Source organism: Daldinia childiae, assembly GCF_008694065.1.
Source record: "Daldinia childiae strain JS-1345 chromosome Unknown Scaffold8, whole genome shotgun sequence".
In the NCBI taxonomy this organism is placed as follows: Eukaryota; Fungi; Ascomycota; class Sordariomycetes; order Xylariales; family Hypoxylaceae; genus Daldinia; species Daldinia childiae.
This window is the reverse complement of record NW_022984649.1, coordinates 1,570,765-1,587,860: the sequence shown is the minus strand read 5'-3', so window position 1 is coordinate 1,587,860 and position 17,096 is coordinate 1,570,765. Positions and strand designations below refer to the sequence as shown.

General features: G+C 47.8%; 6 protein-coding genes across 6 annotated transcripts; 2 read left to right on the top strand and 4 right to left on the bottom strand.

The window, feature by feature from the left end:
• Positions 1-4,696: 4,696 nt before the first annotated feature.
• Positions 4,697-7,357, top strand: GL218_07204 (uncharacterized protein; the record flags this gene model as incomplete). The annotated part of the gene is made up of 2 exons (XM_033583951.1): positions 4,697-4,867; positions 4,934-7,357. 2 exons carry the CDS (start codon positions 4,697-4,699, stop codon positions 7,355-7,357), a joined length of 2,595 nt encoding a protein of 864 aa, XP_033432837.1.
• Positions 7,358-8,465: 1,108 nt separating this feature from the next.
• Positions 8,466-9,124, bottom strand: GL218_07203 (putative superoxide dismutase protein; the record flags this gene model as incomplete). Its single annotated transcript, XM_033583950.1, has 2 exons — positions 8,466-8,998; positions 9,061-9,124. 2 exons carry the CDS (start codon positions 9,122-9,124, stop codon positions 8,466-8,468), a joined length of 597 nt encoding a protein of 198 aa, XP_033432831.1.
• Positions 9,125-9,968: 844 nt separating this feature from the next.
• GL218_07202 (Tyrosine-tRNA ligase, cytoplasmic) lies at positions 9,969-11,193 on the bottom strand (the record flags this gene model as incomplete). The annotated part of the gene is made up of 2 exons (XM_033583949.1): positions 9,969-10,217; positions 10,273-11,193. The coding sequence occupies 2 exons, from the start codon at positions 11,191-11,193 to the stop codon at positions 9,969-9,971; spliced, it is 1,170 nt and encodes a 389-aa protein (XP_033432832.1).
• A 644-nt stretch (positions 11,194-11,837) lies between these two features.
• On the bottom strand, positions 11,838-12,983 carry GL218_07201 (uncharacterized protein; the record flags this gene model as incomplete). Its single annotated transcript, XM_033583948.1, has 1 exon — positions 11,838-12,983. One exon carries the CDS (start codon positions 12,981-12,983, stop codon positions 11,838-11,840), a length of 1,146 nt encoding a protein of 381 aa, XP_033432833.1.
• Positions 12,984-14,530: 1,547 nt separating this feature from the next.
• Positions 14,531-15,602, top strand: GL218_07200 (Mitochondrial thiamine pyrophosphate carrier 1; the record flags this gene model as incomplete). Its single annotated transcript, XM_033583947.1, has 2 exons — positions 14,531-14,563; positions 14,664-15,602. 2 exons carry the CDS (start codon positions 14,531-14,533, stop codon positions 15,600-15,602), a joined length of 972 nt encoding a protein of 323 aa, XP_033432904.1.
• A 374-nt stretch (positions 15,603-15,976) lies between these two features.
• Positions 15,977-16,892, bottom strand: GL218_07199 (MICOS subunit MIC26; the record flags this gene model as incomplete). Its single annotated transcript, XM_033583946.1, has 3 exons — positions 15,977-16,648; positions 16,713-16,802; positions 16,866-16,892. The coding sequence occupies 3 exons, from the start codon at positions 16,890-16,892 to the stop codon at positions 15,977-15,979; spliced, it is 789 nt and encodes a 262-aa protein (XP_033433000.1).
• Between the last annotated feature and the right edge of the window lie 204 nt (positions 16,893-17,096).

The window sequence follows — 17,096 nt, the reverse complement described above, 5'->3', positions numbered from 1 at the left end:
CGGCTTACAATAAGAAGACTAATATGTGCAATGTGCACAAACCTGTGATACATTCCTTAGCGGATATGGAAATGAGTAACTAAGTCCAAATCGAGCTTTCTATTAAACCATTCACGATCTACTAATCATCCTATGAGCCGGGATGGCTTCTGCGTAGTCTGTGCTCTAGCTACGCGTGCGTTCAAGGGTCAAGGGCCCTAGCTCTAGTGAGATTACCTGCATTTGTGAAGTCTTTCCTTGTCTAACCCTATTCGCCTACTCATCGACGGGGATCTCTCTACGGCAAAACTCAAGACTTTAAGAAAAACAAATTAGAGCCTCTAGATGACATCTGACGATAGCACAGATCTTCATTATGCTACGAAGACTAATCTCTGTCGGGATAAAGGAGAATCAACCATCCACCATGGAGCTGGGACTCGCATTGAGGAATACTCATGTGATGAGTCCCGAAAACTCATTCTCGGCATGCGATTGGGCCCAGGCCTCTCAAGTCAACTTCGCTTAAATCAAAGCGTGTTCTTTGTCACAGGGGAATCAGCCCCATCCCACAGCTCTACCCAAGTTAAAAACGCGATGCTCGTAATCGTGAACCTCCGAAGCTACCCAAGAGTGCTAGTGTTTAATGTTAGGATTAGTGTTAGGGTAAAGACAGGTCAACGTAAGACAATCCCTTCGGGATTAAGAGACGATGACTCGCCGTCCATTGATTCACTACCGCCTAGATCCAATACTTCATGATAGAGCAAGTAGAAGTCATTCAGATCGGATATAATCGGAAGAAACCATGGTTCATAGAAGCCTTCTTGTGAATCAACGCGGCCCAAATGTGGATAACGAATTATAGTACCTATATAGCAGGGAAGTAAACGTAGCAGCTGCCACGTCTTAATGGTAGAGTGACGACGATGGAGACAGGCACATAGTATGTAAATCACTGCACATGTGAATCTACATACAGTTTTATCAGTCACCGACTTGTATTATGTAAATATATTGTATTTGATGCCCTAAGACGAGGATCAGATTGTCTTAGATCTCGGTTTGCTCCATTAACGACCTAGCTAGTCTGTTGACGATCTTGCATTGGCTTCACCACTACTATGTAAGCATTAGGTTAGGTATGTAAATGTAGGTATATCAAACTGTCGGTGTATTCCGTTGGATTGTGCTTTGTACTGAGCGGCGCTAAGGTAGCATGGAACATGTAGTATGTACGAACTTCGCTTCGCGGGGAGCAGACGGACGCGACTCTAAGCTGCATACCGTATGCGGGAACTTACTGCTTCTATGCAGCGCTGCAGAACGAGTGTGACCCCCGCCACATGTTGTTCGTGGAGGTTGAAATTATCCAGCCAACTGCCTTATTCGTTCTTGATCGCTGAACCGGTAGCTCCATTCGAATTGGAGAGATAGTGAGCTCTTTTCTTAACGACCTACCCAATCTTACGTGGCTTTCTTTTCGTCACAGTCGGTACCGAGCAATCGAAAGGAATATTAATCCGCCAAGGCACCGAATGGAGAATATAGTTTCTCCATTCGCTCACCTTCGTCCTGGGACTCGGTTATTCACGTACCTAGAGTCATTGGTATTCGGTTGTCATGTGTTCGGAACCAGGTCACGTTGACCTTCGCGATATGTCAATCATTGGATACCAAGCCGAGGTGGACCAGTTGCAAGGGACCGTGGAACGTTCGAAAACTTGTTCCTTCGACACCGGTCACGGACGCATCGAATTCGAAGATTGGATAGATCCGTAAAAGCTAAAGCAAGCCGGTCCGGTCCAGAAGTCCAGATCTTGCCATAATCCCTAGGGAGGCGTTATGGCGTTTATGGCATCATGGCATTATCCGTCCCTCTTTTGAAGTGCCTCAGAGTCGGGTTCGCTATTGGCCTCTTAATATCCCGCTATTGGTGAGAATTGGTGAGGGGAGGTACGGTGGACCATTATGACATTAGTGCCAAAATCAAGAAAATAGGTCAGGGCTGTCCAAAAAAGGCTAGTATGAAAGGTGCACAGTATACTATGCGGGGTATATACAAGTTTTCTTATTATTTATTTATATTATCAATAACTTCTGAAATATTCTTTTTAAAAATTTGAAAAAATATTGTTATTTTAATTGAAGTATGAAAAAAATTATTAAATTAGTTTTGTAATTGTTTAAATTTATTTCGTAAAGATAATATGTCATATATGTATGATATATATACGGGATTCCAAGTGGTCATAAAGGGTATCACGTGCTGTATATGACTTATTGGATATTGATATAATACGCCATACGATACGCCAGTTAAAAGATATATATATATATGCAACATGTATCATTATTTTCGCATTAATCAAGGCTATAAAATGATATTAATTATATTCTTTGAAATGGTATATTGGTAAAGTTATTTGAATATGTGTAAGTGTTATTTTTGAATAACTACGTGTAAGTGTTATTAAATTCGGGTATTTTGAGGCTAAGGTAAAGGCTATATCTGATTGGCTATTTAACTTTTGGTTGGCCTTATAGCCTTTTTAATAACACTACGAATGTTGGGTCAAATTACATGCAACCTGGATAGCAATTTTTATCATTTTTTAATCAAAATATTGGTGTATTTTGAAAAATAACTGGATTAATATTCGTAAAGTTATTGTGGTATAAGGTTAAAAGGGGTGTTAATTGTGTATACAGCGTATATTAATTGAGCTTATACTGTATTTTTGCCTTACTATTACCTTATTAGACATAGTGCCACCTATTTTCTTGATTTTGGCACTAATGTCATAATGGTCCACCGTAGGAGGTCCTAGCTTTTCCGAATTGGCTTTACTTGTAGATATTAATAAGACGTCGTGAGTTGGAGACACCAATCCCATCGTCTTGCAACGTGCCACAAGAGAGGGGTTTCGAGTAAAAGATAAAGTGTTATATGGCTGTATGCTATATGGTTACCGCATGGTAGCAGCCACGAACACCCTGGTTCTAGGAAAACAATACAATAGCTACGATATCAATACATACAATGGCTTCTTCGTTCTGCTTGTGCATACCTAGTGGAGAAACTACGGCAGAGAACCCCTGGCTCAAAGTAGGATTATTCTCTCCGTCCGCCTATCCGACCTTGACCGGGTAGTGAACAGTGGACAGTGGACCATCATCTCTCGCTACTTCTTGACTAGGTCTCTGAACTAGGCCTCTTACTAGCATAGCATGAGCATGAGCATGTGCAGAGCGCAAGAGCACAAAATGCAGAGCGCAAACCGCAGGCTTGCAGGCTTGCGGGCTTGCAGACCGACTTGGGGCGAATCCGCTAACGCTTACTGCCAATTTTGCTAATACTAAATGCCCAATGCTGTCGGTGATCATTCGAGCGGGTTTATCGTATCCCGGCTCCTAGCTTAGAGGATCAATTGAATTTGATCCGCCCCGTCTCTCACGATAGGCCGAGCCTGTGGGCTTCTCAAGGATCACAAACGAGAGAAAGTCACTCACTCACCTCTCTGACCGCTTCCGCATGTAGATCAAGAAACATCTGGATTGATGGGATAGACGTAGTTAGGTATGCAGTAGCGCGGGCTTCACCCGTAGCACGGGGAGTCGCGGTGGTACCTGGGACTGTTGCTACATTGCACAGCTTATTGCGGAGAAAGATCGAGATGTGAATTGGAATTTCGCATGGCCCCAACTGTAAGGGATGCCCAACATCCATATGTATTATGTCTTGAGGCGCCCATTCGAGTCCCTATGGCCCCCTTTGTGGACGATGGAGATATGGAGATATGGATATGTTGGTCCCTCCGTGCAGTCGTTCACTCTTTAGAGTGCGCCACTTTTGCTAACGGTTACTATAAGGCGATACCTAATCGGGTTCTAAGTGAAGCGGACTTGGACAACTTCATCCCTGTTCATCCGTGCTTAGGCTGTCCGGCGCTTAGAAGAAGGAAATGTGCCGGGGTCGTGGCAAATCACAGCCAATGGCAACTTTAGAAAGTCCCAATTATTTTCTAGCACACCTCATCTGTCTTGTCCAACCAGCCCTCTATATTCGGGTTGCTTAACGCTGGGCATTCGGTGGGGGACCATTCTGGGCTTCGTGGGATTTGGGACTTTCACACACAGGCAACACACGCGGAGCTATTATTAGTGATAGAGAAGGGCATTGTAATAGGTGGCACTAGGTCGGTGTCTCTTTGCTGTGTGAAGTCCCGAGAAACAAATCACATCGTGGCGTTGCTCTCCATTATCACAGCGTATCACTGTATCTCCTGCATAGGTCTGGTTGCGATCCGGGGCTATACTACACCATATACTATACCGGTATACCCCGTACATATACGTTCCGCAGGCGCCCACGCTGTACTTTCATCCGTTTCCTCTCTCCTTTGCGACGTCAAACCTGTCCCTCGACTGCTCACAGCGAGGCTATTTCCTTTTAGTATTCGCATATCTCGTATACCCCCTTTGGTTTAGACGGAGAGGAAGATAATCGTAAGGCCGGCAACGGCAACATATACCAAAAAGCGCATATTTTTGCATTTTTCCCTTTTCTATTTTTCAAAATGGTAAGCTTATTAGTTCCCGGCTGTAGTCATCTCATCTCTACCCCGGATTTACCCGCATCTTAAGCAGCAGTAGCTGACTCTCGTTGCTGTAGAATACGCTGTCGCTCAGAACAAGCGAGCGATCGCATAGAGAAATGCGCCAGAAAAATCAATTACACGACCCTTTCTTCGGTCTAAAAGGATACGATCCGCGCCCGACTTCAGTAGCGACTGAATTTGTAGATACCGATTGGGATGAAGAAGACGATATCGTTAGCGAAATAGAAGATGATGATCCAGACTCACCACGAATAAGTCTAAATTCGGTAAGCCCACGAAAACCCCAACCCGATATATCGCTTGGTGGCGTTCGCTACTAACCCAATTACTAGTCGGGCCAGCCCAGTTTTACAACAGTATCGTCATACGATGAAATACAAACGCCTAGGTCGAGCAGAGCTCGGAACGCGTTTCCGTTTAGCTTCGACTCGTCGAAGCCGGTGGAGGGACCGAGAGGACCGCATCTATTCCGAGCCTCCATGACAACGTCATTGAACTCATTTGAATACCAAGAAGCTCTTAGCCTATCGCCAATAACACCCAAGACAGCCAAACCATTGGAAGCGGATCATCGGTTTGCTCTTACTTACGAACCACCGCCACCTCGATCTCGGAACAGCCCGTTCCAGTTCACGCACGAGAAATTAGACCCGGGTAACCTAGCAATGTGGACGCCGGAGAAGGTGGCGCAATGGATGCTCAATGCTGGCATTGAAGTTTCAATTGCCGAGAAATTCGTCGAAAACGACATCAACGGGGCTATCTTAATTACGTTGAAGTTCGAGGATCTACGAGAATTGAATATCCAATCTTTCGGAGTTCGGACTAAAGTATGGGAAGAGATACACGTCCTACGGGATAGCAAAGCAGCGGCAGCTGTCGCGGCAGCTACTGCTGCTGCTGCTGCTACAGTATCTTCGCCTAGACTCGATACCCCGATAGAAGAGGAGGAAAGCAAGGAAGTGAGGAGGGAACGGAGAAGAGAACAGAGACCGGAAGATGGGAGTGGGGAGCATCGTAGCCGAAGTGTCAAGCGTTCCAAGAGCCTCAAGCGAAGCCACAGCAAGAAAAAGCCTTCCCACGAAGATATCATCTCACCCTTAGAATCGGTATCTATCGTCGGAATCGAGCAGATGATGCCGAAGCCACATCACTGCTCGAAAGGCGAAAACTGCTCCAAGTACAGGAGACAGCAACGGATGATCGAGGCCTTCAAGAAAGACCACCCGTTTGTAGATGTCGAGCAGGGCGGCATTATCATGGTCGCCGGGGACCCAGGAAACCCAGAGACCGCACCGGCTATTAACCGTCCCTCATCCACTGAGGCGTTACGGCCTATGTCTGATGCCGTACCCTCAGTAGTCGCGTCGTCGGACGTTCTCGGTCCCGGCATGCCCCCTTTCCAGTACCTGCAGGAAGCCGCTCTTCGTAATCTTCAGACACGAGATCCCCTAGACAATGTCCGTCAGTTCCTCGATTTCCAACACCAGGACGACGGTGCATGCTCCAGCGAAGTTCCGCCTACGCCTCCCTTCGAGATATTGCCGCGAGGGCCTCACGAGGGCTTGCGTGCTCTGCCTAAGCTTTCTATCCCGGGACAACAACAGCAACAGCAGCCGCAGCCATCTCAGCGCCAATCACAACAGTTACGTGTTGACGCCAATCGGACACCGCAGCCTTCTCAGTACCACTACCCGCAACGGATGGACAGGGCCGAGGCTCTATCCCCCGATCTACAAAACGCCCCTTGCCGATTCGGCACTCCCTTCTCAGACATGGACGTGCCGTTAACGGCCGTACAACTAGGTCCCGTCGCCCGAGACGCTTCTCAATCCGTCCCACCTGACATGAACTACCGCGCGGGCCCCACAGCCCAAGGACCGCGATCCCAATCCCGAGCTTCGCGGCGCCCATCCCTAGCGCCCGTAGAGGAAGACTCAATCACCACTCCTATCGGCCGCATCGCCCCCCGATTCCCTCACCACTCCATCTCCCCCAAATCCTCCTCTCCCCCCAAAGTCCCCGCCCGTCCTCAACAACCTCTCCAAGCTCCTCCCCGCGCCCAATACCCCTGGTCACCCACCTCATCGCGCAGCGGCGCCTTCGAGCGCGCCCTCCCACCTCTACACACCTCGTCCGTCGGCGGCATCGCCGGCCCCAGATCGCCACCCGTCGTCAAGGACGCCGAGGGCATCACCTACCAGGGCCCGGTGAAGAAGCGCAAGACGCGGATGCTGCGACACGAATGGCACGACCAATACGCGACGCTAAAAGGCACGCGTCTGGCCCTGCACCGGGACGCCGCGACGCGGTCCCGCGCGCTCGAATACATCGACATCGACGACTACGCCATCGCGTGCTCGTCGCTGTCCACGGGGTCCAAGCTGAACGCCGCCTTCAAAGCCATGAACATCAGCCGGTCGAAGCACGGGCGCAGCCCCTCGGCCGCGGACTCGGACTCGGTCGCCGCGTTCAGCTTCCAGCTGATACCGCAGGACAACGTGTCCAAGGGGAGCGGCGGGATGATGGGCGCGCGGCTGCGCAAGCGCGAGAGCCAGAGCATCGGGTCCGGCCCATTGATGCCTGTTGCTGGCCCCGGGTTCGAGGGCGCGGCTAATGGGACCGGGAAGACGCATCATTTCGCGGTGCGCAGCCGGGACGAGAGGATTGATTGGATGCGCGAGCTTATGCTTGCTAAAGCGCTGAGGCAGAAGGGCGAGGGGTTTGAGGTTAGCGTTAATGGGAATATGATCTAGGTTAGACAGTCATGTTTACAATGGCTGTCTATCCCTCTATATCCCTCTACCCATCCTTCTACCCACTCACTCACTCACTCACCGACCATCTTTTTCCATATATTTTCTTTCTCTTCTTTTTTTTCTACTACGTTTCAACCACTTCCCACTTCCTATATATGCACCTCCCTCAAACCGAGGCTGTGGTAGCTAGCTGGATGTCGCAGAAGTTACGTTTGGCATTGCTTTACATTGCTTTGCATTGCTTCCCTCGCTCCTTGTCTTACCTATATAGGGGCACACAGCCCAACCCGGATCTAGCGAATAGTTGGATTTTGACGATATGATGACGAATGGCAAATATTGGTACGGTAATTGGTGACGAAAGACGACGAAAGACGAAAGACGAAAGACGAGGGCTGCGATAGCAATGGCAGGGTTGATGGTTGATGATATCCAGGCGTTAGCCGTTTGCGAGCGAGCACGCACTTACTTTTTTATTTGATTTTCTTCTTGTCCGCTTCGACAGCTGATACCTGATTTCAGGCGTACGAATGTGGGGATTTGAACGGGTATTTTTGCCTTTTTTTGTTTTACTTTTTTATTCCTTGTAGTCGACAGATAAGTACGGCTATGGGTTCTTGAGATACCAACAACACGCTCCCTATTTGTTATGTTTGTTAGGTTATCATTAAATTAGGGTAGTTTTGAAAAATTGCGGGAAAAGGAAGATTGATAAATAAAACAAATACGTTCATAATTCACATTTTTCTTATAGACTTGGTGATTGTTAAATAATCTGCTATGGGATATTATCCAAGCGCCCAGTGTTCCAACTTATCTTAGACCACAAAAGGATATTCCCCGAGCGTTTGGCAGTATTATATATTTATTCATACCTCATTGCACTTTACCAAGAGGGGGATGTCATGAAACTTATCGTTTAAACGCTGATCATCCACTACCTTTTTGAAGACGTACTATGTACATACCTTGTGGTAATATCATGTACATTTTGAGTGTATAGCACATGGCCCTCCCTTAGTTATAAAAGGTGTTTTTAGTATCATACAAGTTGAACTGCCTGGGAGCGAAAGTCTCCACCTTGTTCATATCGAATTATTCCTCATCATGTCTTGGGCTCGGGCCTATTGATGCTTGCTGCACTCTCGACATTGGTCCAGTTGATGACATTCCACCAGTTCTCAACGAACTGCCTCTTTCCTCCTACGCCACCGGCACCGATACCGTAATCTCGTAGCCACACATGTTCCCACGTATTTAGACATAAGAGAGGGATGACGTCGGTGCCACCCGGCGCGGTCTGGTTGTAGGGTACAAATCTGGCACCAGTGTCTCCGCCGGCCGCCGTCTGGCTGCGTTCTACAAAGCTCTTGGCCGGACTATTTGCACTAATGGGCTGTGTGTTCATGTCGAGACCCTGGCGGCGCCAGTGCGCTGCCGTATACGGGCTCCCCGCCAAGTAAGTCGTCAGAATGCGCAATTCGGTCGACTGCGCATTCTTGACCAACCACACGAATCCGGGCCCAAACATGGCCATTGCTGTGACAAGAAATTCGCGACGGAGTGTTTTGATCGAACTGAATTGCTTTGATAGCTCGTACCTTAATAGGTGGGGGATTTTTTCTTCGTCGGGAATGTCTTTAGGCACATTATCAGTATTTTCTTATTTTCTTCTCTCCTATACTGTCTTCATGACTTACCCTGTTCCTGTGATTGCAGGTCGGTGCGGAGATTCTTGAAGAAGAAATGGTTGTTATGTGCCATGGATGCATAGTTAAAGATAGGTGCTTGTGAAGGCTCTCGCGCGGCTGACTTAAGGATGGTTAGGACTTCCTGGTGTTCATAATCGGTACCTAATCCTAGTATTAGCTCTCAATGCTTTGCTTTTTAATCGGTTTAAATAAACGCAATGGCGACTGTTGAGTATTTTGCTTCACGCAATACCGAAATAGCGACTAAGAATTAAATATTCTCTAGCTGCCCAATGTTTATGATTTTATCAACATACCAGCCGTTAAAGCATTGAGTCTTTCTACGACAAGTTGCTGGTATTGAGTCCATGCGAAATCAAAACCTCCTGGAGATAGTAACTCGGGGACTCCCTCTTCTGGCTTGACATTTAGAGTGGGAACTTGATGTATTGAACGGGATGATGGTACTGGACGCCATAACCGACTCGCCCTCGGTATCCGTAATCTAGGTCGTAGCATGGTGGTTGTGAAATAGGATACCTTAATATCGAAACAGGTATAAGAGACTATTTCATAGCTCCCGTCACTTTTTTTCCTGGCGTAGCGGGCGCGAGCAACGAAGTGCGCTGCATGTTGATTGGTTAAAATAAATTCGGCAGGGGAACATTGAATTCCCCGTGCGGACCCTATCTTATCGCTATACATGAGACGTGCGATCACTATAACTTACCGTACCGTAGCCTTCATATAGAACTTGACCAATTTCTAGAATAAGAAAAAAAAGCAGAAGAAACAAAAATCTTGTAATGACCATAGTATTTATCTATCAGCTTCAAGGGCTCTAAAAAAAATGCAAAACTATTTTATAGGCCAGCATCAGATCTACCAATACTGCTAGTTACGAGGTATCATAGGTTTTATTTCGACTCTTCGCTTCCACCCTCTTTCAACTTCAACTGTTCTGCCTTCGCCGCGAGCGCAGCTGCACGCTTAGCCGGGTCGCCCTTGTCCTTTTGCTTCTTCACTTTTTGCTGCTTTTCTTCTGACGGGTAAGCTAGCTCTGCAATCTTCTGCCATTCCTCTGATGCCTCGAACTCGCTCCTGATGGGGTCTAAGAGCTCGTTCAGCGCTTTCGTCAAGGCAGCTTTAAGAAGCTGAGGAGTGAGCTGTATAGAGGTTAGTATTGTGCAGAGATATCACACTAATGGGGGGTTCATTTACTATGTCTGCCTCGTAATCTGCCTTTAATTTTTCAATGTCGTCGTAGATAAGGGGCTCTCCTTCTCTTCTCTCGACTGTAAAGTGAGGCTTTCCTCCAGTCTTTATAGCTACCACCCGGAAAATAACATGCTCTACGAAGGCCACAACACCGTTGCCTTCAACCTTCTTAGGTACACACACGGCCTTTTTCAACTTCTTGGACACCGCGTCGGGGGAATCTAGCAAATCGATCTTAGAATCCGGTTCGCTGGAGCTCATCTTTTGTGCCTCTCCTAAACCAGGCACCATTGAGTGCATCAGATGCGCCCTGACCTTGTAACCGATCTTTGGTAGGTTCTCCAGAGCAAACGTGAAGATTTTGCGTTGATCCAGACCACCGAGTTGTGCGTCAACGCCAAGGTACTCCTCGTCGAGTGCTTGCATCAGGGGGTAGGTCAGACCACCTAAATACGGATCGATAGTCTGCTTGACGACTTCGGCACCAGCCTTCTGCGCAACCGATATCCTAGTCATACCCTCCAACTTGAATCGATCCATTGTGTAATTCTCGCTCTTTTGGTAGGAACTTCCCTTGACGAATTCTAGCTTTGTGATGTCTACGCCTACAGCTTTTAGTAAACTCTTTACGATATATTCGTAGTACTTGAGTCTTTGCTCAATTAGTTCGAGCGGGGCCTTCATGTTGTCGAGATAGGCATGTAAGTCGGCAAGGAGGATCTTGACATGACATCCGGCGTGGAGAAGTTCTGCGATCTTTACCATTGCCACGAAGTAGCCGCAGTGAGGCCGTCCTGTCGTGGCCGTTCCCCAGTAGACTTTGAGGTCTCGTTTCTGATTAAGGATAACATCTTCGATGATTTCGGGATTGAGAACTTCGGTCAGGCCGACCTTGATCAAGGCAATCGATTCCTCGGGAGTCATATTTGAGAAGGAGAGTTATGCGAAGTCGATATGATTTGCGAAATAACGTAAGGGACGCTTTCTCCCGTCTTCACACTTTTTTTTGGTCTATCAAATGTACATATTTTAGTAAACGTGTATTTATTTTTGAGTCAGAGGGGTTAGGAGGGGCACCGATTCAGGGACATGTGGGGCAGTACCTAGTCCCGCCGGAGATATCGGTATTTAAATTTAGCTAGATTCAATCGCACCTTGTACCGATGTATCTATGTCTAAAAGAGATACATCTGGAAGTTAATTGAGCGACCTCCAATATAGACAAAACAAAACAACTCTGTTGAATGCTACTCATATCACATGAATTTCATTGTCTGGTTTAAGGAGACATATTTTGGTAAGTTTTAGTAAATTTCGTATATTCTCAATTTATTTCAGTATCCTCTTGCGTACAATACACTCGAATATACCTAACGGATTAACTCAATAACGCCGTAGAATGCATCACCCCCTTATGCAAGATGTACCTAGGTAGCTAAGCCGCCCCTGGGCACCCCCAACAAAAATGATATACCCGCCAATTTGGCCGTCCGAACGCCTGTAAATACAACCAGATTCCCCAACTTTAAATGCCTCCGTAACTTAAAACAACACATCTCAAATTGAATTCATTCTTCCAATAGTCCTAAGGTATCAAGTTCCGTCTTCACTAGTCGTTCAAACTCCTCGCGATCGATTCCTGACGCACGAGACAACATGAATAAGCTTTTAATGCTTCGAGATACATGTTGCTTAACGCCGAAATCATTCTGCTCTTGTTTCGCTGCTGCCGCCTCAAGTTTCTCAACCGAAGCGTTCGATCCGGTACTTGAAGCAGGTCTCGGATAAGGATGAACTATGCTTGGGTCGTCACCACTTCTCGAGTGTACAGAAGGTGACTTCGGCCTAGGGGCAAGTGTCCATGCACCCTGGGTTTCGTTGATTTCTATTTCCTCCTCGTCGCTGCCGTTGCTTGGCCTAGTGCCTAAACCTAGAGGCGGTGCTATCTCATAATTTGCTTCCTCGTCTGGGTCATGATTGTCCATAGCTGGCTGGACATCGTCATACTGAGCATAGTAGTCTTCCTCAGCTGTTGTACTGACGCCACGAGTAGATTGTGGAGCAGGTGACCTTTTAACAGCAGGAGTTCTCGCAGGTGTCGCGTCATATCTTGCCCAGTAATCATCATCGTCGTCGTCGTCGTCGTCCATAACAGGAGCAGTTTGGCTACTTGTAAGGCCGCTGCTCTGGGCTGGTCTCGTCTTGGACTCATTAAACTGCCTATCGGCTTCGCTAATGTCCGAAACGCCACTAAATGATAAAAACGGAGACGGCTTCTCGGCTACATTGACTTCGCCAACTTTCCAACCGTCGCCTGCAGGATCTCCAATGCAATAAACCAGGCGGAAAGTTAATCCGATATCTTTAAGTAACACGAGCGCTTGTAGAGTCTCTTCGTCCACCCTCCGGTAGCGGATTTCGGTGTCATACTCCCAATCGACTTCAACCTCGCCAGATACGGGATGGGGTTGTAACCGATCGCCCTGGGCGATTTCTGTCAATTTAGGAACATTTCCTGGTTCGTAACATAGTAGCCGAATCCACGGTTCGGAGCTAGCTGATGATAAAAGTTGAACTCGTTGCCTAAGAATCGGAGAGAGAAGTGGAAGAGAGTTTTCTGAAGGTTGGGCTGACAAGGCGGCGGCTGGTAGTGTGGGTAACAGAGGTCCTAAGACTTGTTGAACGTCCGGTTGTTTGACTGTTGAAGCTGCCATGATTTCTCCAGAGGTTCTGGTATCGTTCCGTGTGCTGTGGTGAGAGTTCACGAGTCGAAAATAGGCGTTGCTGGAGCTTCTTATTTGAGGTCCTCGAATAAGTGGACAGTGGACAGTGGACAGTGGTCAGTGGAGCTTATCACATGCAACGAGGGCTTGTCAGACGTTCCTTCAGAGGCTGACGTCCTATTTTGGTTACGCGAGCTACGCTAGTCAACGGTATATTGTTTCAGTGTCAAGGGACAGAAAAAGTAAGTCGTATAAAAACGTAGAAGAGAATTTTGTAATATAAGAGAAAGAAAAAAGGATAGATGACGAGACAGACTCGAAGGAAGAAAGAGGCAATCGCAAGGAGTCTGTTATGTACGTTGCAGAACTTCAAAGGGAACCAATGATTTTAGAGAGTTAGAAAGTCCCACTCTAAATCTGGGGAGAGGACGAATGGGAGGCATAAGCTCGGGCGGGCGGAAGCTTATTCAATTTAGCGAATTAGGCCTGTTAATAAGTAAACTTGCCTTATGTTAGGTCGAATTTTAGTGGTCGAATACTCCTAGTCGATAGAAGTACATACCTATGTACATGTCTAGTGGGGCTTGGCCCTGAATTAAAATGAAGTATGAGCAAGTCCAGATATAGTCGCAAATATCACGGTCATATCGGCCCCGCGATGGACGTAATTATGCATCTAGACACCTTTTCTTTAATGATACGTTGAATTGGAACTGGGGACATTAAAATGCTCAAACTAGGCTCCGAATCGATGATGTTTGATTCACATTTACACGTAGTATATAGCCCTGTCATACCACCTAAAATATTTGTCGATCCTACCATTGCAACCTATTGTAGGTTATTGCAGAACATTGCAGTGCATTGCAGGTAAGCTATAGCAGCATATATATTGGCATTGTAACACGTGATAACTCGTAATTGTAAGAAGTTGTAAAAGTCCTACCAATTTACGTCACTTCTTTGGAGTCAAGCACTATTTAGCCCATTGAATTTTTGGATCGGCTTTAGAAATCTCCAAATTTCCGATGGAAAGCGTCATCTTGCGGCTTGACGCAGTAGCTGAGTATTTCAAGTGCAACCTAAGTTTTTTTTAAGACCGCGGGATAACTTTGGCTACTGACATCCAGTTGGCGATGGATACATACATGTACACCTATTTGCTGATGGTCGTATGTTCATTCGTGCATCTGTACATACCAAGGTAGTGTTCACAAGATCGTCCGTAATTAATCGGCCGAGCTAGTTGACGGTCCTCTTAGCTTATATCGGCATCATCACGCGTCTCAATTAACCCCCGTAGCCCTTGTTCGCCGGACGGCAAGTGGCTACGGCACGTGCTGCATTTTTTTTTTTTTCGGATTCTACACCTTACACTATATCATCCCACAGTACAACAAATCTCCATAACTCGCGCGGGGGTCTCCTAAGCCGCACCCGGGAATTTCTAACGCATGTTAAATCTCGCGGGTTAGAAAACATCCTAGCATTATTTCCCGAGTTTATACCCTAGTCCCGGGTAGGGCCGTTGCGGATGTATGTCGAAATCTGGCCCACGCCTCAAGGATGAGGTACGTAGCTTTGGCCCTGGAGGCACAATATGCACATACCTTAGGTACATATGAGACAAAGGAGTAAAAAAAACTGACACTTGTCTTGCCATTACTAAAGGGCTCACGACTCCAAGTCGTAACCGCCGGGGCTACAGCCGGTTTAATATCCCGGTTTGTGGTTGCGCCCCTCGACGTTGTCAAGATCCGCCTGCAATTGCAATCGCACTCGCTCTCGGACCCCCGAACTCATCTCGACCTTCGCGGCTCTCCTATCTATAAGGGCACTATCGGCACATTCCGTCATATCGTCGCTAATGAAGGCATCACCGCCCTGTGGAAGGGCAATGTGCCCGCTGAGTTGATGTACGTGGCGTACGCCTCCATCCAATTCACTACCTACCGGTCCACGACGCAGCTACTACGCACTTTTTATGGAGATGTCCGCCGGCTCCCCCAGTCCGTCGAGTCGTTTGTCAGCGGTGCTGCGGCCGGCGCAGCAGCCACCGCGGCTACGTACCCGTTGGACTTGCTACGCACGCGGTTCGCGGCCCAGGGCAACGACCGCGTGTACATGTCGCTACGGCGGGCGATAGCTGACATAGCGCGAGATGAGGGCGCGCCTGGATTTTTCCGTGGACTGGCACCTGCGTTAGCGCAGATCGTACCGTTCATGGGACTCTTCTTCGCCGTGTACGAGGGCGCGCGGCTACCGCTGGGACAAGTTGATGCGCTGCCTTGGGGCACGGGAGATGCCACGGCTGGAGTCATCGCGAGTGTCGTGGCGAAAACGGGCGTGTTCCCCCTCGACCTCGTGCGCAAGCGTATCCAAGTCCAGGGCCCCACGCGGAGCCGCTACGTCCACAAGAATATTCCCGAGTACGCCGGTACGGTAAGCACCATACGCCGGATTCTAGAGAGAGAAGGGGTTAGGGGCCTGTATAGAGGATTACCGGTTAGTTTGCTTAAGGCAGCTCCTGCGAGCGCTGTCACGATGTGGACGTATGAACGGACTTTGAATTCCCTAGTTAAGAAAGCGGAGCGTAATGTTGAGTTGTAAAGATAGGATAGACACAGGTGGCTGCGTTTGGCGTAGGTATACATTAGCGGATCCCATGACGGCGTTGAATAAAATCAGGATAGGGTTGCGGAGAGCAACTTGTAGAATAGATCATGCGTTGGTTTACAAAGCCAACCCTTTTATACATATATTGGTTCGTTTATGATCAAAATCATTGTTTGAGGATGAACTACCTAGACTAAAATCTTATGCAAAATAGAGAAATGGGAAGTGTATATAGCAACAACTTATGTACTTTCAATTACACGTCCAATAGTAGTTGGTATCCTTCCTGGCCTCGAACAAAAGCAAATTTTGTGTCTATTCGTCTAAAGTACAAGGTAGTATTCTCTTCGAAAAGACCCCCCTTCTATCTATTTACCCTGCTTTACCCAGCTCTCGACAATATCGCGGGTGTTGCCCACCTTCTCATCGACGTAGTTCTTCCCGACGTCGACGTGGACTCTGGCGAAGCGCCAGGCGTCTTGGATGCCTTGTCTCGTCTTGAGATGGGCATCGGCTACGGCGGGGAATCGGCGCTCGTAGCGCCATAGCAGGTCTGACACGTTTGTCATGGTAACGGGGAGAAGCAACCAGCCGGCGCCGACGCCGAAGGCTAGGGGTAGCGAGGCCCGCAGGATGATATTGCGGTTCCTTGTGATGATGCTACCCGTCATGGATGCCACAAGCACGTATACTAGTCCCGGCATCAATTTCTCGCCAGTCTCCCGCGCCGGCGCCAGCGATGCGATAGTCTCGGTGAAGGACTGTTCCAGGTGGAATGCCGAGTCGATGGCGCCGTTTACGGCATCCTCCGTAGCTGTAGCATATCGGTATAGGAATAGACGGGCTTTGCCGACCTCTACGGCTAACCGGTCGGTCGGCGTCGGACTGTGATGTTTTTGCTCTGAATGTTCGACTAATGTCGTTGACGATGAGAAGGACGCTTCTGATATAGTATCTGAGGCTGGTGATGGGACTGGCGTATTGGTGGCTTTCTGGGAGAGGAAGGTCTCGTAGTCGTCGTATATAGGTTTCTTAGAAGACTGTCGAGGTATGAATTAATAAAGCGGCTCGTTCATATTAGTATATATAGGAGAGTAGCCGTACGTGGTCGTGTGAGGGTGCTTCAGCCAGCGCAACCGAGGGAAATAAAGCTCCTCCGGCAAGAGTCGCAGCCATGAAAGGCGCAGCGACACGCTATAGTTTTAATGTTCATTAGTATTTTAATAGCTTGATTAAATATTTTAAAGGGAATCTTACCCGTCGCAGCAGCACTCTCGCAGCCATGTTGCGCTCAATTGGGGTTGGCAATGCTTCGAGTTATTAAAACTTGGAAGCTTTTTTATGAGAATATTGGACTGCAACAAATGATGTACGTACAAATCGGCATGTAGGTACCTTTTTTTTACGCGGCGGGTTCCGGGTCGGGCCCTCGGCGAAATTTTGGTTTGTACGCAGGTACGTAATTGCGAACCGTCAATTTCCGTGCGG